General features: G+C 43.7%; 1 protein-coding gene across 2 annotated transcripts in view; it reads right to left on the reverse strand.

The window, feature by feature from the left end:
- Positions 1–22,152, reverse strand: part of LOC126994277 (acetylcholine receptor subunit alpha-L1-like) — a 34,716-nt gene that overhangs the window by 6,474 nt on the left and 6,090 nt on the right. For both annotated transcript variants that reach the window (XR_007748963.1, XM_050853567.1), the window contains exons 2-7: positions 18,824–18,933; positions 8,384–8,564; positions 7,725–7,881; positions 4,635–4,978; positions 2,057–2,216; positions 980–1,284 (exon numbers count right to left, since the gene is read on the reverse strand). Coding sequence is in view for 1 of the 2 variants with exons in the window: in XM_050853567.1 (XP_050709524.1) it covers positions 980–1,284; positions 2,057–2,216; positions 4,635–4,978; positions 7,725–7,881; positions 8,384–8,564; positions 18,824–18,933 (1,257 nt within the window). In the remaining variant the exon portion in view is untranslated. The remainder of the gene's footprint in view (positions 1–979; positions 1,285–2,056; positions 2,217–4,634; positions 4,979–7,724; positions 7,882–8,383; positions 8,565–18,823; positions 18,934–22,152) is intronic.

The following is a 22,152-nucleotide window of genomic DNA, read 5'->3' on the forward strand; positions in this document are numbered from 1 at the left end:
GACCCACATCGTCGAACTTGTCCTGCTGTATAAAGATGGAGAAGGAAGGAAGAAGGAAGAAGAGAAGGAGGAGGAGGAGGAAGATGGGGAGGAGAAAGCGACAGGAGGAGAAAGAGGAAAAAGAGACGAGAAAGAAAGAAGGAACAGGAGGAGGAGGAAGAAGTAGAGAGACGACAAAGAAAGAAAAGACAGAAGGAGGAGGAAGAAGAGAGACGAGAGAGAAAGAAAAGACAGAAGGAGGAGGAAGAAGAAGAGAGACGAGAGAGAAAGAAAAGACAGAAGGAGGAGGAAGAAGAAGGAGACGACAAAGAAAGAAAAGACAGAAGGAGGAGGAAGAAGAAGGAGACGAGAGAGAAAGAAAAGACAGGAGGAGGAGGAAGAAGAGAGACGAGAGAGAAAGAAAAGACAGAAGGAGGAGGAAGAAGAAGGAGACGACAAAGAAAGAAAAGACAGAAGGAGGAGGAAGAAGAAGGAGACGAGAGAGAAAGAAAAGACAGGAGGAGGAGGAAGAAGAAGGAGACGAGAGAGAAAGAAGAGACAGGAGGAGGAGAGACAGGAGGAGGAGGAAGAAGAGAGACGAGAGAGAAAGAAAAGACAGGAGGAGGAGGAAGAAGAGAGACGAGAGAGAAAGAAAAGACAGGAGGAGGAGGAAGAAGAGAGACGAGAGAGAAAGAAGAGACAGGAGGAGGAGGAAGAAGAAGGAGACGAGAGAGAAAGAAAAGACAGGAGGAGGAGGAAGAAGAGAGACGAGAAAGAAAAGACAGGAGGAGGAGGAAGAAGAGAGACGAGAGAGAAAGAAAAGACAGGAGGAGGAGGAAGAAGAGAGACGAGAGAGAAAGAAAAGACAGGAGGAGGAGGAAGAAGAGAGACGAGAGAGAAAGAAGAGACAGGAGGAGGAGGAAGAAGAAGGAGACGAGAAAGCGACAGGAGGAGGAGAAGGAGGAAGAGTCACTTAGTAAGCTCCCCCCACGTGACCCACCTCGTCGAACTTGTCCTGCTGGATCTGGTGGTAGTGGATGAACTTCACGTTGTGGATGGCGCGCTGGATCTCCGCCGGGTAGTGCGTCTGCGCCTCGGGGGAGATGTGGAAGCACTCCGGCAGGTCCCCGTACGGCGCCTCGAAGATCCCGCTGCTGCCCGCGATGCCCGGCGACGAGGGGCCAAGACCATCGTCGTCGGCCCCCGCAGCGCACGGAGGACCCAGGCCAGACAGGGACCCCATGCGGATGCCCACCGGGAGGCAGCCGCCGCCGCCAGGGGGACGGAAACCATTGTGGGAGGACCCTGGGGGCAGACACGCCGCTTGACCCCCGGCCCTCTGCCTCACACTGACCCCGGGATCCTGAGACTCCTAGGATGGCCCTGGGAGTCCTAGGTCTTATACAGGTCCTTGCATGCATTGAAAAGGTCGTGGGAGGCTTAAGAAGGATGCGATTGGGTCATGGAAGGCCTGAGAAGGAGGTGGAAGGATGCGCTGACCCCGGGATTTTGAGAGTCCTATAAGATGGTGCTGGGAGTCCTAGGTGACCCCGGGATCCTAAAAGTCCTATAGGATGGTGCTGGGAATCCTAGGTGACCCCGGGATCCTAAAAGTCCTATAGGATGGCCCTGGAAGTCCTAGGTCCCATATAGGTCCTCCCAGGCTTAAGAAAGGTTTGAATACAGGTCGAGGGAGTTCTTAGAAGGATGTAGTTAGGTCCTGAGAAGTCTTGAAAGGATATAGCAAGGTTGTGGAAGTCCTACAGAGAAGTCCTTGGGTTCTGTGTCCCGTGAGGTCTTACATCCTAGATAGTCTTGGGAAGTCCTAGAGAGTCCTGTGTGGCCTTTGAACGTCTTATTAAAGTTATCATTACATTCCTCCCGTCACCTCCATCTCTCACCCTGCACCTCCCTCCCCCCCCCATCCATCCCTTATTCACCCCTTGGAAGTGTTGAGACCTATCCTTGAAGTTGATAAAAGGGGAGCTGTTCTTTCAACCCTTTCCTTCCTTCTATTACCCCTACCTGTCACCTTGCCCCTCCCTCCTTCCCCTTCTCCTCGCCCCTCTCCACCCACCTGGGAAGTGTAGAGGCCTGTCCCTGAAGCGGTCCCTGAGGTTTGCGCTGCTGCCGTTCTCCCGAGGGCGTGACCCGGGGAGCTCATGCACGCTGCCCTTGATCTCCTCCTTCTTGGGCACGCGCATCAGCAGCATGGGCGGCAGCATGTCCATGAAGACCTGACGGAGGCGGTGAAGGAGGTGAGATGGAGGAGGAGAAGGAGGAGGAGGAGGAGAATGGCATGGACAGAGATGAATATAGAGGTGAGTGTATGCCTGGGAGAGGAAAAGGATGAGAAAATCGAAGAGGAAAGAGATGCAGGAGGTAATGTGAGGTGAGATGGAGGAGGAGGAGGAGAAGGAGGAGGAGGAGAATGGCATGGACAGAGATGAATAAGGAGGTGAGTGAATGCCAGGGAGAGGAAAAGGAGGAGAAAATCGAAGAGGCAAGAGATGCAGAAGGGAAATGTGAGTGAGTCTAAGGAGGAGAGGAAGAGAGCGTGGAAAGTAGGAAAAAAGATGGATTGCAGGGACAGACATGAGAGAGACGAAGAGGAAAAAGGATGAAGAAAAGCGAGGTTGAAAGAGAAGCAGAAGGAGATATGCGTGAATGTAAGGAGGAGAGGAAGAGAGTGTGGATTGTAGGAAAGAAGAAGATGGATTGCAGGGACAGAGATGAATGCGAGGAAGAGGAAAAAGGATGATGGAAAGTGACATTGAAAGAGATGCAGGAGATATGAGTGAAATGTAAGAGGGAGAGAGAGAGAGAATGGAAAGTAGAAAAATAGATTATAAGAAACTAAGAAAGGAGGAGATGGGGAAATAGGAAGTTTGAGAGAAGAACAAGAAGAGGCAGATAGATAAGAGAAAGAAAGGTATAGAAATGAGAGAAATAGATAGACAGAATGAAAGGGAGAGAAAGAAAGAAAGAGAAGCAGAGAGAGAGAGAGAGAGAGAGAGAGAGAGAGAGAGAGAGAGAGAGAGAGAGAGAGAGAGAGAGAGAGAGAGAGAGAGAGAGAGAGATAGAGAGAGAGAGAGAGAGAGAGAGAGAGAGAGAGAGAGAGAGAGAGAGAGAGAGAGAGAGAGAGAGAGAGAGAGAGAGAGAGAGAGAGAGAGAGAGAGAGAGAGAGAGAGAGAGAGAGAGAGAGAGAGAGAGAGAGAGAGAGAGAGAGAGAGAGAGAGAGAGAGAGAGAGAGAGAGAGAGAGAGAGAGAGAGAGAAATAGAGTTCATGTTTGCTTCGTCACGGGAAACAAAAAAATGAGTGAAATTAAAAAAGAAAGCAAGAAAATGAAATAAGGAAGAAAGGAAAGAAGAAAATGAAAAGGATGAGGAAAAATAGAGAGAGAGAGAGAGAGAGAGAGAGAGAGAGAGAGAGAGAGAGAGAGAGAGAGAGAGAGAGAGAGAGAGAGAGAGAGAGAGAGAGAGAGAGAGAGAGAGAGAGAGAGAGAGAGAGAGAGAGAGAGAGAGAGAGAGAGAGAGAGAGAGAGAGAGAGAGAGAGAGAGAGAGAGAGAGAGAGAGAGAGAGAGAGAGAGAGAGAGAGTATATAAACAAGGGATTTAGGCCACCAAGGGACGGAGGGAAATTTGACTTTGAGGAACATTAAAAATTCACGTCTCGCCCCAAAATCTCTTCGGCGGGAGGGAAAAAAAGAAAAATATGAGGATGTGAGAAAATTTCGTGAGAGACAGAGAGGGAGAGAGAGAGGAAAAAAGTCTGTGTTTAACGTATTTTTTTCCTCTCTCTCTCTCTCTCTCTCTTTACTTTTCTCCACTAGTTTCTTTACTCTTCCTTTTCCTATTTCTTATTTTCTTTCCCTATTATCTTTTTTATCTCTAATTTCTTCCTTTCTTTCCTATCTCACTTTTTGTTCACTGCTTCCCTTTTTCTATCTTTTGTTTCCCTCTTTCTTCCGTACTTTCTCTCATTTTCTCCGTTTTTTCCATATCATTTTATCTTCTTTTCCTTCTTTTTCTTCTTCTCCTCCTCCTCCTCCATCTCCCTTCCATTCTTCCTATTCCCTCTGCGTCTATTTGTCTTACTCTCTCTCCTCTCTTCCGTTTCTCTCCATCTTCCTTTTTCTATCTTCTTCAATTATCTGTTTTCCTTATGATCTTTTCCTCATATTTTGCATCATCTCTCGTTTTTCCTTTCCACCTGCTTCTCTTTCCTTATTTGCCTATTCCCTCTTTCGTACCTTTTATTCATTTCTTCTCCACCTTTCTACCTCTCTCTCTACTCCTTCCACACCTAGGCTCACTTTCATCACCCCTTCACTCATTCTCTCATAAGCAGCGACGGACCAAATTTGTGGCTTTACCGTGTACCAGCGACGGGCCAAGTTTTTCCCATGATATAAACCCCCAAAAAATAGATGATGCATAAGCTGATCAGAAATGCGTTGATATATATTATTAAATGATTTGCGTGAGTGATGATTTTTTCTCATTTTTCTCGGTTAGAGGGACCATTAAGAAACATGATCCCCGCAGCTACCGGGTTAACCTTTCAACTCTTCACACACACACACACACACACACACACACACACACACACACACACGCACACACAGACTCACTCACCATCCCCCACTCCTTACCTTTCTGACCCAGGGCGCGAGGCGATGGGTGGAGGGCTTTCTATAGTGAATATTGAGGACGATGATGGTGACGATGACGCTCAGGCCGACGAGGACCATGGTGAAGAGGAGGTATTTTCCCAGGAGGGGCATCGCCAGGGACGTGGAAGGCATGATCTCGGAGATGAGGAGGAAGAACATCGTCTGGGAGAGCAAGATGGAGATACAGAGGGCCACCTTTTCACCTGAGTAGGCCGGCAGGTAAAAGACGAGCACGGACAGGTATTCTAGACTCACGCACGGGATGATTAGGTTGACGGTGTAGAAGAGTGTTTTCCGCCGAAGTGTGATGTTGAAGTAGATATCTGCGGGAAGGAAAATAGGGATCAAGAGCCAGTTTCACAGTTCCCCATGATGGGTTAGTAAGCTCCCAAACCAATACCAGAGCCGTCGAAATTTCCTTGTATAGTGTCTGGTAAAATGAAACTATAACAGAAAAGTTCAGGTATTTATGGCATCTAAACCTCAACATTTTGGATTGTAAGGGATTCTTCTATTTGGAACAGGGCTGAAGACGCTGTGCTGTGTGGACAGAAATCGGTCGGAAGTCTCTGGTCGACGTTGCCAAAGGAAAAAAGGAAGCTGTAAGTCTTGGGTCATACTTTAAGGTCAGTTTTCAGACGCTTCCCACCTCTCTGGTCGACGTTGTACAAGAGGAAAGGAAAAGGAGAAGGGTTAAGTCTTGGGTCATACTCTAAGGTCAGTTCTCAGACGCTTCCCACCTCTCTGGTCGACGTTGTACAAGAGGAAAGGAAAAGGAGAAAAATGGCCAAGTCTTGGGTCATATTCTTAGGTCAGTTCTCAGACGTGTCCCATCACTCACATCAACTATTTCCAAACGCCAAAAAGAGGATCAGTCGGGTTTTAATGAGTGTTTTTTACAGGTAAGTGGTATAGAAGAAGGGCCAAACTACCATTCGGGTCACAAAACTACCTCTAATTAGGATGAAGTCTCTAGTCGACGTTGTACAAGAGGAAAGGAAAAGGAGGAGAAGGGTTAAGTCTTGGGTCATATTCTTAGGTCAGTTCTCAGACGCTTCCCATCACTCGCATCAACTACTTCCAAATGCCGAAAATGGGATCAGCTGGGTTCTAATGAGTGTTTTTACAGGTTAGTGGCACAGAAGAAGGGCCAAACTGCCACTCGGGCCATAAAACTAACCCTGGAAATGCCTAAGACTCCGCCGAAAGCCTTGTCAAATGTGTGAGTGCTTGGGTGACGAAATGTTAAAAAATATGACCCTTCAACATTACGGTGCCTAGTCTCACATATTTGACAAGGCTTTCGTAGGTGTTTTTGAGCCTTTGAAGTGGTTGTTTTATGGCCCTGGTGGTAGTCTGACCCTTCTTCTGTACCGTGAGCCTCAAGCAAGACTCATTAGAACCCAACTGATCTCCTTTTTGGCATTGGGAATAGTTGATATGAGAAGTAGGAAGCGACTGAGACCACCGGCCGTATATATCTAGTCCCTCTGGTGGTCTGAACTGCAACTAAGAAAGGTTAAAGGTAGATAGGAGTAAAAAATGGATTATCTGAATGAATAACTAACGAAGGAAGGAAGGAAGAGGGGAGGAGGAGAAGGGGGAGGAGAAAGGGATGAAGGAAGAAAGGAAGGTTAAAGGAAGGAAGGAATGAAGGAAGGGAAGAAGGGGAGGAGAGGTTGATGGTGAAAAATGACGAATGGAAAATGTGAAATACGAAGTTGTGTGTGGAATATATAATGAAGAGAGAGAGAGAGAGAGAGAGAGAGAGAGAGAGAGAGAGAGAGAGAGAGAGAGAGAGAGAGAGAGAGAGAGAGAGAGAGAGAGAGAGAGAGAGAGAGAGAGAGAGAGAGAGAGAGAGAGAGAGAGAGAGAGAGAGAGAGAGAGAGAGAGAGAGAGAGAGAGAGAGAGAGAGAGAGAGAGAGAGAGAAAGTGTGTGTGTGTGTGTGTAAATGAGAAATGAGAGAGAACATTTATGGAGGAAAAAAAAGACCCTGAAGATATTACGTGAGGAGGAGGAGAAGGAAGAGGAAGAGGAGGAGGAGGAGGAGGAAGAGGAGGAAGAGAGGAGAATCTTAATGAGAGGGATGAAGAGAAATGTGACAGAGCAGGAAAGAGAGAGAGAGAAAAAAAAAATGTGAGGAGATGAAGGAGAGGAAATAAACGTCTCCCCTTTCTCCCCTTCTTTCTTCTCCCCTTCCTCCCCGTCTTCCTTCTCCCCTTTCCCCTTTCCAACCCATTTACCCATCTTCTTCCAAGCTCGAGCGCAGTGTATGAATGTGAATGCAAGAAGTTACAGGTGGTCGAGTCCCGCAGCAAAGCAAGCCAGATGTGTGACAGGGGTGTGGGTGAAACTGTCGCGCATGTGATACTGGTGTGTGGGAGGTACCGGAGGGAAAGGACTGGGATGTGGATGGGAGGATTGCAAGAACGGAGAGGGAATGGATGCTGCTGCTGCTGGGGCTGAGTGGTGAGGCAAATGAAAGAATTATAGAAGCCATGAGGAGTTTTCTGGAAAAGATGTGGTGTGCGAGAAATAGGGAATAGGAAGTTTTTTAATGGATACTGCTGTTTTTGTCTTTATTCTTACAGGTTGTGCCGATGTGAAGGCCTGGCTCTCCAACGGGTCACCTATACAGCAAGAGCAGGAACCCGTCTCTTTTTCCCCTTGTAACTCTTCTTTCTCTTCACTTTCTTTCTCTCCTTTCTCTTTATATAATTTATTTTTTCACAGCATTTTTATCCTTCCCTACCCTTCCTTCCCTTCCCCTCCCTTCCCTTCCCTACCCTTCCCCTCCCTTCCCTTCCCTACCCTTCCCTTCATTACCTTTCCCTTCCTTACCCTTCCCTTACCTACTCTTCCCTTCCCTTCCCTTCCCTTCCCTTCCCTTCCCTTCCCTTCCCTACCCTTCCATTCCCAACCCTTCCATTCCCTTCCCTACCCTTCCCTTCCCTTCACTACCTTTCCCTTCCCTTCCCTTCACTACCCTTCCCTTCCCTTCCCTTCCCCTCCTTTCCCTACCCTACCCTTCCCTTCCCTTCCCTTCACTACCCTTCCCATCACCTCACCTATATAGGGCTCGACGCAGCATGGGTAAGACTTTTCGTTCCTCTGCGCCGGCACTCCCATGATGTCCCACTCGACCGAAGGGTAGTACTCCACCAGGTCGATGCCCACCTGTACCTCGTTTGTGCCCTCGTGCTGGTCCAGGTGTTTGAGGTCGATCTGCAGGTGAGAGAAGGTTAATTAGGTGGTTTGTGGCTTGGTTACCTTACCGAGCATACTTTATCATACCTTTCTGCCTTGCCTTACCTTACCTTACCTTACCTTACCTTACATCTTGCCTTGCTATCTGTATCTGTGGTTTGTGGCTTGGTTACCTTACCGAGCATACTTTATCTAACCTGTCTGCCTTACCTTACCTAACCTTACCTTACCTTACCTTACCTTACCTTACATCTTACCTTGCTATCTGTATCTTACCTTTTCTCTCTCCTTTGTTAATTATATATATATAGGTGAGACCGTGCTTTGTGTCTTCCTTACCTTACCTTACCTTACCCACCTGTCCCTGTCTTAATACATCTCACCTTGCTATTTCTCTTTTATACCCTACATTTTCTCATTGCCTTGTTTAACCTTACCTACCCATCTAATAACCTTACCCAACTCCTTACCTCACCTATTCTACCTCCCCAGTCACATATACCTGTCTCATTAGCCTTACCTGGTGCCCGTCGTAAGACCAGGAGCCGAACTTCATGAAACAGTCCTGCTGGTCGAAGGGAAAGTAGCGAACGTCGATGACACACGAGGACTTGAAGATAGCAGGAGGCGACCATCTGACGAGGCCGTTGAAGTTGAGGACAGCCTTCGTCATGGTGGTGATGATGTACTCGCCGTCAGCGCTGCGGGAAGGAAGAGGAAGGTGACTGGACGAGGAGACAGGGAAATGGAGACAGGAGAGAACAACAGGAGAATGGGAGGGAGGAAAACGGAAATTATAGATAGTGGGAGGAAGAGGAGGATGGAACGAAGAGACAGGGAAACGGAGAAAGGGAAATAACTAGAATGAAGAAACAGGAAGAGGGATAAAGGGAAAGGGAAAAGGAGAGAACTAAATGAGAATGAAAGGGAGGAAAACGGAAATTATAGATAGAGGGTGGGATGAAGAGGAGGATGATGAAACTAAGACAGGGAAAGGGGGTTAAGGAAAATAACTAGAACGAAGAGACAGAGAGAGGGAGAAAGGAAAACAAAAGAACAAAAGGAAAAAGGTAGAGAAGAAAACGAAAACTAACTGATAGTGAGTGGGAGGAAGAGAAGGATGGAACGAAGACAAGAAAAGAGGGAAAAGAATACAAAAGAACCAAAGGAGAATGGTAGGAAGAAAAACGTGAATTATAAATAGACTGAGAGGAAGAGGAGAAGGAAACAAGAGAACTAAATGAACATGGAAGAGAAAACAGAATAAATAACTGATAGAGAGCGTAAAAAAAGAGAGTAAAATAAGGGGAAAGAGGGAAAAGCGAAGGGTAGATGGGGAATGCTGTATCAGGGGTGGAAGAGGGAAGTGGGTGAGGGGGAAAGGAGTAGGGAGTGGAAGAGGGTGATACAGAAGGAAGGGGAGGAAGGAATGGAGAAGGGAAGAGAGAAAGAAAATGGAACTAAAAGAGAATGGGAGGAAAACATATACTAACTGATAGAGAGATGGAGGAAGAAGAGGGTGATGAGACTAAGAGAAAGAGAGTAAAAGGAAAGAGGTAGAAAGGTATGGAATTGAAGAAAACATAAAATAACTGATAGAGAAAATATTAGAGAGGAGAAATAGAAGAGATAGACTTATAGACAAATGGAGACACAGATAAGAGATGGAAGATAAACTGTTTGGAGATAAAAGAGAAAAGGGAGAAAGGGGGGAGGAAAGGAGGGAGAGAGGAAGCGAAATTGGGAATAAGAATGGAAGGGATAAACAGATAGATAAATAAAAAGACAAAGAGAGATATAAAAAAAAGCAAAATATGACCGAACTAGGAGAGAAAGGAAAGGAAGGAAAGGAGAAAAAGGAAAGGAGGGAAGGAAGGAAAACTAATGCAGAGGGCGAAGAAGTGGAGAAGAGAACGGAGAGAGAGAGAGAGAGAGAGAGAGAGAGAGAGAGAGAGAGAGAGAGAGAGAGAGAGAGAGAGAGAGAGAGAGAGAGAGAGAGAGAGAGAGAGAGAGAGAGAGAGAGAGAGAGAGAGAGAGAGAGAGAGAGAGAGAGAGAGAGAGAGAGAGAGAGAGAGAGAGAGAGAGAGAGAGAGAGAGAGCAAGGAAGAGGAAAAGAATAAAGCAAATAGCGGAAAAAAATGAGGTAGAGAATGATAAAAGAAAGAAAACGAAAAGGGCGAAGCATACAAGAAACAATATACGATGCAAAAAAGAGCAAAACATTTTAGATAGTTTGTGAGATATAAAGAGAAAAACAGAGATACAGAGAGAGAGAAAAGGAAGCGTAGAAAATATTAGGGAGGATAAATGGAAGGAATAGACAGACAGAGAGCGAGATAGTAAAAGGAAAAAAAGTGACCACAAGTAACAGGTAACATCAGAATCATAAAGGAAAAAAAAAAACAGAGAAATATATAATAGAATGGTTAACTATATGAATCTCTGCTCATATACCTTCCTCCTCCTCCTTCTCCTCCTCTTCCATGACCCTAATACAGTCATCTACATTCTCCTGCTTTAAGAGGAAGACTAATCAAAACTTATACGCTACACACACACACACACACACACACACACACACACAAACATAACTCTCGTGTGTTTGTTATTCTCCGTAGTAATAAGTTCTCTACACAAACATGAAGATAATATTGAGTGAATGTTAAGTTTTTGTTTGTTTAAGGGGTGATCTTCTTAATCTACTACTACTACTACTACTACTACTACTACTACTACTACTACTACTACTAGTACTATCATTATTTTCTTTTCAATTTATTATTCTTTATTCCTACTTTTCTTCTTTTCTTTATTCTCTTTCTCCTCTTCTTCTTCCTCCTCCTCCTTCTCCTCCTCCTCCTCCTTCCACACTCAAAAAGCGGCAATAGATTACACTGTCAGAAAGTTTGTGAGAGATATATAGAGAGATAGAGAGAGAGACAGAGAAGAAGAAAAAAAATAAAGCGTAAAAAATATTAGGGAGGAGAAATGGAAGGGACAGACTTATAGACAAATGGAGACACAGATAAGAGATAAAAGATAAACTGGAGGGAGATAAAAGAGAAAAGGGAGAAAGGGAGGAGGTGAGAAGGGAGAGGAGACGAAACAGAGAGATAGGCAAAAAAAAACAGATAGACGTATTAATAAACTAGAATGAGGGAGGAGAGATAAGAAGGAAGGAAATGGGGGAGGAAGGAAGGACAGGGGGGAGGAAGGAAAGGAAGAATGAAGGAAAGGAAAGGAGAAGAGGAAGAAGGGGAAAAGATAATGAATAAACTGGATAGAGGAAGAGAGGAAGAGGAAGAAATTAGAGAGGGAAAGAGAGTGGGAGGAAGAGAGGGAAAAAGGAGAGGGAGAGAGGGAGGGAGAAAGAGAGAATGGGAAACGAAAGAAAGAGGAGGAGAGAGAGAAAGAGGATGGGAAGGGAGGGAGAGAAGATATGAAGAGAGACAGGTGAAGGGGAAAAGGAGGGGAAGGGAAGGAGAGGAAAGAAGGAAACGGGAGGGAGAAGAGAGAGAGAGAGAGAGAGAGAGAGAGAGAGAGAGAGAGAGAGAGAGAGAGAGAGAGAGAGAGAGAGAGAGAGAGAGAGAGAGAGAGAGAGAGAGAGAGAGAGAGAGAGAGAGAGAGAGAGAGAGAGAGGGGGACCAGTGGAGACATTTGTAAGTTCTCAAGTTCGGGAGGATATTCTGAGGGGAAACTTGAAACTTGAAACTTGTCTTTGGGTGAAGTTTGTGCAGCGGGGTGAAGGAAGCGGCCGAGGAGGAAAATGATAGCAAAAAAAAAATAAAATAAAAAATAAAACACTAAGTCGCTTGTCGTTCATCCATTGAGAACCGTGTCTGTGTGTGTGTGTGTGTGTGTGTGTGTGTGTGTGTGTGTGTGTGTGTGTACTAATTGCATCTACTCGCATTTTTTTCGTGTTTCTCTCTCTGTATTGGTGTTAATATTTTCTTTCTTTTCTTCTTATTTTTTCTTATTTTTCTTTTTCTTCTATATTTTTCTTCTTTCCTTTCCATTTTTTTCTCATTAATTACAGTCTTCGTTTTCTTCAATATTCCTCCTCTTCCTTATATTCCTTTCCTTCCTATTCCTGCCTCTTTCTTCCCATTCCATTCCTTTCTTCGCACTCCTATTCCTATTCCCATTCCTTTCTTCCCATCCATTCCCATTCCTTTCCTCCCAATCCTATATCTTTTCACCCATTCCTAAAACTTACTTCCCATTCCTATTCTTTTTTACCATTCCTTTTCCTTTCTTTCCCTTCCCACTCTATTCCTATTCCTTTCTTCCTATTCCTGTTCCCGTTCCCACTCTATTCCTATTCCTTTGTTCCTATTCCCGTTCCCGTTCCCACTCTATTCCCATTCCTTTGTTCCTATTCCCGTTCCCGTTCCCACTCTATTCCTATTCCTTTGTTCCTATTCCCGTTCCCGTTCCCACTCTATTCCCATTCCTTTGTTCCTATTCCTGTTCCCGTTCCCACTCTCTATTCCCATTCCTTTGTTCCTATTCCCGTTCCCGTTCCCACTCCATTCCTATTCCTTTGTTCCTATTCCCGTTCCCGTTCCCACTCCATTCCCATTCCTTTGTTCCTATTCCTGTTCCCGTTCCCACTCTATTCCCATTCCTTTGTTCCTATTCTCGTTCCCGTTCCCACTCTCTATTCCTATTCCTTTGTTCCTATTCCCGTTCCCGTTCCCACTCCATTCCTATTCCTTTGTTCCTATTCCCGTTCCCGTTCCCACTCCATTCCTATTCCTTTGTTCCTATTCCCGTTCCCGTTCCCACTCCATTCCCATTCCTTTGTTCCTATTCCCGTTCCCGTTCCCACTCTCTATTCCTATTCCTTTGTTCCTATTCCCGTTCCCGTTCCCACTCTATTCCCATTCCTTTGTTCCTATTCCCGTTCCCGTTCCCACTCTATTCCCATTCCTTTGTTCCTATTCCCGTTCCCGTTCCCACTCTATTCCCATTCCTTTGTTCCTATTCCTGTTCCCGTTCCCACTCTCTATTCCCATTCCTTTGTTCCTATTCCTGTTCCCGTTCCCACTCTATTCCCATTCCTTTGTTCCTATTCCTGTTCCCGTTCCCACTCTCTATTCCCATTCCTTTGTTCCTATTCCCGTTCCCGTTCCCACTCCATTCCCATTCCTTTGTTCCTATTCCCGTTCCCGTTCCCACTCTATTCCTATTCCTTTGTTCCTATTCCCGTTCCCGTTCCCACTCCATTCATATTCCTTTGTTCCTATTCCCGTTCCCGTTCCCACTCTATTCCCATTCCTTTGTTCCTATTCCCGTTCCCGTTCCCACTCTATTCCTATTCCTTTGTTCCTATTCCCGTTCCCGTTCCCACTCTATTCCTATTCCTTTGTTCCTATTCCCGTTCCCGTTCCCACTCTCTATTCCCATTCCTTTGTTCCCATTCCCGTTCCCGTTCCCACTCTCTATTCCCATTCCTTTGTTCCTATTCCCATTCCCATTCCCAGGAGCAGCCACTCTCATCGCGGGTAGATTAATGAGACGTAAGAATCCATTTATCAAGGGGAGAGAGATAAGGAGACGCCCCTATCACTCCCCTTTCTCCCCTTCACCCCATTTCCTTAGCTCTCCCTCCCACCCCCTCCCTTCCCATTCCTATTTTTTTTTTTACCATTCATATTCATTTCATCCATTCCCACTCTCTATTCCTATTCCTATTCCCTTTACCATTCCTTAGCTATCCGTTCTACTCCCTTCTTTATTTCTCCTTCCCTTCCTCCCATCCGTTTCTCACCTCCTTCTCCCTTCCCCTTCCCTTCCCTCCCCTTCCCCTCATTCCCCTTTCACCCCCCTCCCCTTTAACCATTTTCTCCTCATCCTCCCTTCCCCTCCCATCCGTTTCTCACCTCCTCTCCTCCCCCCTTCCCCTTTCTCCCCTTCCCTTCCCTCCCCTTCCCCTCATTCCCCTTTCACCCCTTCCCCTTTAACCATTTTCTCCTCATCCTCCATACCCTTTCCTTCCGTCTTTCACCTTCTCTCTTCCCCCCTTTCCCTTCCTTAGCCTCCCCTTCCCTTCCTTCCCCTCATTCCCCTTTTCACCCCTTCCCCTTTAACCCTTTTCTCATCCTTCCTTCCCCTTCCTTCCGTTTTTCACCTCCTCTCCTCCCCTTCCCTTTCCTTAGCCTCCTTCCTCCCCTTCCCTCCCTTTTTCACACCTTCCCCCTTTCAACCCCTTCCCCTTTAACTATTTTCTCCTCATCCTCCCTTTCCCTTCCTTCCGTTTTTTCACCTCCTCTCCTCTCCTCTTCCTCTTTCTCAGCCTCCTTCCTTCCTCTTCCCCCCTTCCCTCATCCCCTTTCACACCTTCCCTTTCACCTTTCTTTAGTCACCCCTTCCTCCCCTTTCCCCTCATCCCTTTCTTTCCCTCCCCTTTCCACTCCCCCTTCCATTACCTCCCCTTAGAGCCATTCCCGCCCTTCCCCTCCTCCTTCCTTTCACGTTCTCCCCTTCTCTCCTTCCCCTCCCCTTCCACTCTCTCTTAATCACCCCTTCCCTCCCCTCACTCCCCTTCCTCGGTGGGTAATGGGCTGAGCAATCACAATAGGAGGAGATAGGACGATTTGCACTTAAGATGGTGATGGGGAAAGTAATGGGGTTGTTGTTTTGTTGTTCTTGTTTTGTTGTTGTTGTTTTGTTGTTGTTGTTGTTGTTGTTTTCTTCGATTCTCCTTTTGTTTTGGGGTTATGTGTTTCTTGTTTTATTTTCTTTCGCCGTTGTTGTTTTTTGTCTTTTTATTCTCTGTTCTTTTCCTTTCCTTCTTCTCTCCTTTATTTTTTTTCTTGTTTTTTGTCTTCCTATCTTTGTCTTTCTTAGTATTGTCTTCTCGTTTTCTTCTTTCGTCTTTCCTGTTTTCTTTTTCAGATTTTTGCTTTTTTTCGTAATCGTTTTTTTTTGTATTTTTTTTTGTTCTTTTTCTGTTTTCCTTCTTCTTCCCTCAATGTTTGTTATGTGTTTCTGTTCTTTTCTGTAATCGTAGTATATCATTTTATAGTAGTAGAAGTAGTAGTAGCGGTAGTAGTAACAGTAGTAGTAGTAGTAGCATTAGTAACCATAAAACCTATTACTGCTACTTTTAATACTACTTTTTATTGCGACAGCTACGACTGGTGTCACTACTACTACTACTACTACTACTACTACTACTACTACTACTACTACAACTCTTTCCTTTCTTCTTCCTTTTTTTTCTTTCTCTTTCTTTTCTTCTCTTTTATTTTCTTTCTTAACTTATACATAGAAGTTATTCGTCACACTACTACTACTATTACTACTACTACTACTACTACTTCTACTACTACCATATCCATCACATCTACTCCCCCTTTCCCCTTTCCCCCCTTCCTCCCCTCACACCTATCTACCTTCCTCATTACCATATCTCCCCTTTAATAAGTCACTAAGCAGCCATGGACGTCTTACAGGGAACGAAACACTCGATCTTCTCCATCAACAGTAACGTAGGGAGCTCAGGGGGACGGGAAAGTAGCATGTAGGGGGCACTATGCTAATCTATGACCTCGGCGGGACTCTCACTCTGCCCTCTAAATGGTCCTGTAGGCTTGGATATAGGACCAGTAGTAAAGGGAATGGGCCGTGGTTCCTCTTCTTCTTCCTCTTCCTTTTCCTCCTTCTCCTCCTCCTCCTTCTCTTCTTCTTCTTCGTTTCTCTCCCTGCTATTCGTTTTCTTGCTCATCTTCTTCTTCTTCTTGTGTTTCTGTGTTCGCCTTCTCTTCCTCTCTTTGGTATTTGTGTGTGTGTGTGTGTGTGTGTGTGTGTGTGTGTGTGTGTGTATGTGTGTGAGGTTGTGATGTACGCATGGCAAAGGTACACATTCACATACGCACACACACACACACACATACATACACACACACCTACGTTTAACCTTCGCTTCTATTTATTGTTCTTGTTTTATTTGCGAAACAAACTCATTTCTCTTCCTCTTCCTCCTCCTCCTCCTCCTTTCTCTTCCTCTCTCTCTCCCCCCTTTCTCTTCCTCACACAGAAAAAAAGAGGATTGAAAGAGCAAAAAGAAGAGAAGCAAGAGGTAGATGGAGGAAACAGCAGAGAGAAAAGGAGGAGAGAAAACAATGATAAAGAGGAGACAAAGAGGAGAGGAAACGAAGGGAAAAAGAAAAAAAAAGAGAAGTACAGGCTTAAATGAAGACAAAGAGAGGAAAGTGATGAAGAAACAGAGAAAGCGATAAAGAACAAGGAAAAGAAGAGAAAGAGAAAGAAAAGAAGAGAGAAGAGGTGAAGCGATGGAGGAAACGTAGATAAAGAAGAGGAGGAACGGAAGAGGATGAGAAAGAGGAAGAAGAGGAAGAGAAAGAGGAAGAGGAAAGAGGAGAAAAGAAGGTTTGAAATAGCATAAAGAGGAGAAGCAAGGAGGTAAAGAGTACGGAGGAAAGGAGGAGAGAAAACAATGATAAAGAAGAGATAAAGAGGAGAGAAAACGGAGGTAAAAAAAAAAAAAAAAAAGTTCAACAGGCTGACAGTGGACACTAAGCTAATTTTGGAAGGAATTTGAACTGTTTAAAGGAATTCCAGACACGTTTAAAAGGATCGTAAAAGGTATTCGAACCTGTTTTTGACCTGTATTGGACACGTGTCGAGCAGGATATTTTTTCCCATTTTCTCTTTTACGTCGTTTTCTTTCACCTTATTTTTTAGGGGATTCTCGTTTTCTAGGTAATGTTTTGAGAGTTTTTATGGGGGTGACTTTTTCGAATATATAGCGTGAACAGTCTCTCTCTCTCTCTCTCTCTGTAACAAAAAAAAGATTGCGTCATTAATTTTGTCTATTTCGTCCATTTATTTCATCTATTGCGGCCCCATTTATTTCATCCTATCTATTTTTTTGTTCTCTCTCTCTCTCTCTCTCTCTCTCTCTCTCTCTCTGATTTTTTTTTGTTTTCCTTCTTTTTATTCTTTTTTCTTTTTACATTCTTTCTCTCTCTCATAATTTTCTCTCTTCCTCTCTTTTTTCCTTATTTTTATTCTTTTTTCTTTCTCACTTTTGTATTATTCGTTCATTCTCTCTCTCTCTCTCTCATTCCCATTATTCCTATTGTAGAGATTCCAACCCTCACAGGAACCATTCCCAAGACGAGACCCCATTCCTAGGGTCATCAATCATCCCAACACACTCACACACACACACACACACACACACACACACACACACACACACACACACACACACACACACACAATGGGTAAATTCTAAATGCCATGTGCAACAGTTTGGAAAGAAAAAGAAAGAATAAAAGAGAGAGCAACCTAACTTAACCTAACCTAACCTAACTTAACCTAACCTAACCTAACTTAACCTAACCCAACCTAACCTAGCCTAACCTAACCTAACCTAACCTAACTTAAGGTAACCTAACCTAACCTAACTTAAGCTAACCTAATCTAACCTAACTTAACCAGGAGAAAAACCTTATCACATCATTTCATATTTTCACTAACCTCTAACTAAGTACTATCACACTACCACTAACCACTAATAAAACAAAGACATTACCGAAAGAAAAAAAAACTGATATTAATAGACAGAACGATTGAAATGAAAGCAAGGAGAGAGGAGGAGGAGAAGGAGGAGGAGGAACGAAGGAAAGGAGGAAGGAAGGAAGTAGAAAAAAAGATAGAGATAGGAGAAAGGGAAGCAGAGAACGAGAACGAAGAGGAGAGGAGAGAGATAGAAGAAAAGAAATAAGAGAATGAAGATGAAAACGATTAAAAGAAGAGAAAAAACTTACTGAGGAAGGAAGGAAGTAGAGAAATAAAACAAGAAACAGGAGAAAAAGAAGAAGTGAAGCAGAGAACGAGAATGAAGAAGGGGAAGGGGAGAGAGAAGAAAAGAAATAAGAGAATGAAGATGGAAACGATTAAAAGAAGAGCGAAAAAAACTTACTGATGAAGGAAGGAAACAGAGAAGTAAAAAAAAAAGAAACAGAAGAATAAGGAGAGGTGAAGCAGGGAACGAGAATGAAGAGAGCAATGGGAGATAGAAGAAAAGAAATAAGAGAGAATGAAGATGAAAACGAATAAAAGGGGAGAGAAAAAACTTACTGAAGAAGGAAGGAAGTAGAGAAGTAAAAAAAGAAACAGAAGAATAAGAAAAAGTGAAGCAGAGAACGCGAATGAAGAGGAGGAGAGGAGAGAGAAGAAAAGAAATAAGAGAATGAAGATGAAAACGATTAAAAGAAGACAGAAAAAAAACTTACCGAGGAAGGGAAGAAGCAGAGAAGTAAAAAAAGAAACAAGAAAAAGGAGAGGTGAAGCAGGGAACGAGAATGAAGAGAGCAATGGGAGATAGAAGAAAAGAAATAAGAGAGAATGAAGATGAAAACGATTAAAAGAAGACAGAAAAAAAACTTACCGAGGAAGGGAAGAAGCAGAGAAGTAAAAAAAGAAACAGAAGAAAAAGGAGAGGTGAAGCAGGGAACGAGAATGAAGAGGAGGAGAGGAAGAGAAAACAAAAGAAATGGGAGGGAATGAAATAACACAGAAAATAATACGGAGAGACCTACTTACTTAATTATATCTACTTACATACTTACTTACAGATGAAAAGGAGGAGAGGAGAAAAGAAAAGAAATGGGAGATAATGAAATAACACAGAAAAAAATAATGCAGAGACCTACTTACTTACTTAGAACTACTTACATACTTACTTACAGATGAAAAGGAGGAGAGGAGAAAAGAAAAGAAATGGGAGAATGAAATAATACAGAAAAAAATAATGCAGAGACCTACTTACTTATATCTACTTACATACTTACTTACAGATGAAGAGGAGGAGAGGAGAAAAGAAAAGAAATGGGAGAGAATGAAATAACACAAAATAATACAGAGAGATCTACTTACTTACTTACTTAGATCTACTTACATACTTACTTACAGATCTACTTACTTGTTATAAAGGACAATATCAGGCAGCCATATAATTTCTGAGGGCACGTAGAGCTCCTTAACGCCCCCGTATTCGTCAGGATCCCACTGAAACTTATGATCACACCATTCCTGTAGGGGGGAGAGAGATAGAGGGAGTGAGTGAAGGGAGGGAGGGATGGAGAGAAAGATGGAGGGAGGGGGAGGAAGGGAGACGCTGATGGTGGTGGTGGTGGTGGTGGTGGTGACAGTTAGTGAGCGATAGATAAAGATAGATAAATAGATAAATAGGTCATGTAAGAGGAAGAAAGAGAGAGGGGGAGAGATGAAGGGAGAGAGAGGGAGGGAGATAGATAGATAGATAGATAGATAGGGAAAGAGAAAAGAGAGGGAATGTTTAAGTGGTTGAGAAGGAGGAGGAGGAGGTAGAGGAGGAGGAAGAGGAAGAGGAAGAGGAGGAGGAGGAGGAGGAGGAGGAGGTAATGAGGGCAGTTGTTGTAAGGAGAGACGGAAATGAGCTTTGGGTGAGAGAGAGAGAGAGAGAGAGAGAGAGAGAGAGAGAGAGAGAGAGAGAGAGAAAATAAAAGAATTAGAAGAATAAAAATGATGTAAGGGAATAAAAGAAGAGAAAAAGGGTGAGAAGGGGAAAGAAAAAGAAAAAAAGAAAAAGAAAAAAGAAAAAAATGAAGAAAGGAAAGAAAGGAAAGTAAGGAAAAAATGACATTGCCTCCTTTTTCCTTTCTTTTCCTATCTCTCTCTCTCTCCTTATCTAAATCCTAAGAGAACCAAGGAGACTGAATAGCTGAACTCTCTCTCTCTTCCCCTCCAATTTAAACGGTTCACGAGTCATGAATTCCCAAAACAACAAAAAAAGAAAGAAAATAATAATATAGAGAAAGAGAGAAAAAATAAATGAAATAATGAAAGAATAAGAGAGAGAGAGAGAGAGAGAGAGAGAGAGAGAGAGAGAGAGAGAGAGAGAGAGAGAGAGAGAGAGAGAGATAGAGAGAGAGAGAGAGAGAGAGAGAGAGAGAGAGAGAGAGAGAATAATTAAAAAGTTTCGTTTATCGGAATTTTTAGGAAGAACATAAACTCCTTACTCGACAATTTAGAGAGAGAGAGAGAGAGAGAGAGAGAGAGAGAGAGAGAGAGAGAGAGAGAGAGAGAGAGAGAGAGAGAGAGAGAGAGAGAGAGAGAGAGAGAGAGAGAGAGAGAGAGAGAGAGAGAGAGAGAGAGAGAGAAAATAAAAATAAAAATCACCAACATCTTTTCAAATCGTGTTCCTGCTGCCAAAACCTATACAAAAACGAAAAAAAAAAGAAAAAAAAATACTGAACTCTGAAAGGCGGCTCATGACAACTCAATTAGTGGAGGAAATTACCTGAAGCATCGCCTAATTAAAGCACGGCAAGGTAAAGACGGGCAGGTAAGGACAGGTAATCGACGAGAGGGAAGGAGTAATGGATATGAATGAAAATGTGAACGATACATCATTTTCTACCTCCATTTTTTTTCATTACTAAATTTTGGTACCCGTTTCCTTCTTTTTTCTTTTCCTTTTCTTGCCGTTTCATTTCCTTCTTTTTCCTTCTCGTTCCTTTCATTCCCTTACCTTCCCTTTGCTTCCCTTCCCTTTCCTTTCCCGCCGTTTCCTTTTCTTTGCACTCCGTTCCCTTTCTTTCTCTTCCCTTCTCTTTCTTTCCTTTCCTTTCCCTTCCCATTCATTTTCTTCTCTTCCCTTCAGTTCCCTTCCCTTCACTTCCTTGGCCTTCCCTTTCTTTCCGCTCCGTTTCCTTCCTTTCCATTCCCTTCTCTTCCCTTTCTTTCCCTTCCCTTCCCTTTCTTTCCCTGTTCTTCTCTTCCCTTCCCTTTTCTTCCCTTCCCTTCCTTTCTCTTCTCTTTCCTTTCTTTCCAATCCCTTTACTTCCCTTCCTTTTCATTCCCTGCTCTTCCCTTCCCTTCCTTTCCCTTCCCCGCTCTTCTCTTCCCTTCCTTTCTCTTTTCTTTCCCTTCTTTCCATTCCCTTTGCTTACCTTTCCTTCTCTGCCTTTCCTTTCCTTTCCTTTCATTTCATTTCCGTTTCCTTCTTTTTCCTTCCCTTCCCTTTGGCTCCCTTCCCTTCTTTGCCCTTCCCTTCCCTTCCTCTTCCCTTGAGATCGGGTTCAATAATATCAGACAGTTTCTACAAATCACTTTTACGTGTTTTATCCCAACATCAATCTTAATATTCTTAGTTAGTAAATCTCTCTCTCTTTCTCTCTTTCTAAATCTATCTATTTATCTATCTATCTTCTCTTTCCATCATAGTCTTCTGTCTTTCTCTCTCCATTCTTTTTCTCTTTTCCTCTCCTCTCTTTCTCTCTACTCTTTCATCTTTTCTAAACTCTCTACTTCATTATATTTTTCTCTAACTCATCAATAATTCCCCTCTCTCTCTCTCTCTCTCTCTTATTCCTCCTCACCTATTATATCCTCACCAACGACTGTTGCTTAAATTACAGGCTCACGGAGTAGAGGGTAAAGTTTTGAACTGGGTCAAGGCGTGGCTTAGCAATAGGAAGCAAAGAGTGCAAATCAATGGTAAAAGATCTGACTGGGGATGTGTTACGAGTGGGGTCCCACAAGGTTCGGTATTAGGTCCACTTTTGTTTATTATTTATATCAATGACTTAGACACAGGAATTAGTAGTGATGTTAGTAAATTTGTAGATGATACCAAGATCGGTAGAGTAATTGAGTCGGATCAGGACGCTAGTATTCTCCAAGGTGAACTCAACAGATTATATGACTGGGCGGATAAATGGCAGGAGTTCAATGTAGGGAAGTGCAGTATTCTGAGTGTAGGTAGGAACAACCCCTCACATAACTATTGCTTAAATGACACTCTCATAAGTAGGTCTGGAGGGATTTAGGGTCTTAGTGAGCTCTGATCTCCGTCCAAGGGCACAATGCATTCAAGCTAGAAATCGAGCTAATAGGGTACTGGGATTTATTTCAAGGAGCGTAAGCAACAGAAGCCCCGAAGTCTTCCTCAAACTATATTTAGCATTAGTTAGACCTCATCTTGACTATGCGGTTCAGTTCTGGTCACCCTATTATATAATGGATATCAAAATGTTAGAATCGGTGCAGAGGAGGATGACTAAGATGATTCAGGGGTTGAGAAACTTGCCATACGAGGAAAGACTCAAACAGTTAAACTTGCATTCTCTAGAAAGGCGAAGGGTGCGTGGAGACATGATCGAGGTTTATAAATGGATGAAGGGCTTTAATAAGGGAGACATTCATAAGGTTTTGTTGGTAAGAGAACCGGGTAGGACACGAAGTAACGGGTTTAAACTGGATAAATTC

Source organism: Eriocheir sinensis, chromosome 7, assembly GCF_024679095.1.
Source record: "Eriocheir sinensis breed Jianghai 21 chromosome 7, ASM2467909v1, whole genome shotgun sequence".
NCBI lineage: Eukaryota > Metazoa > Arthropoda > Malacostraca > Decapoda > Varunidae > Eriocheir > Eriocheir sinensis.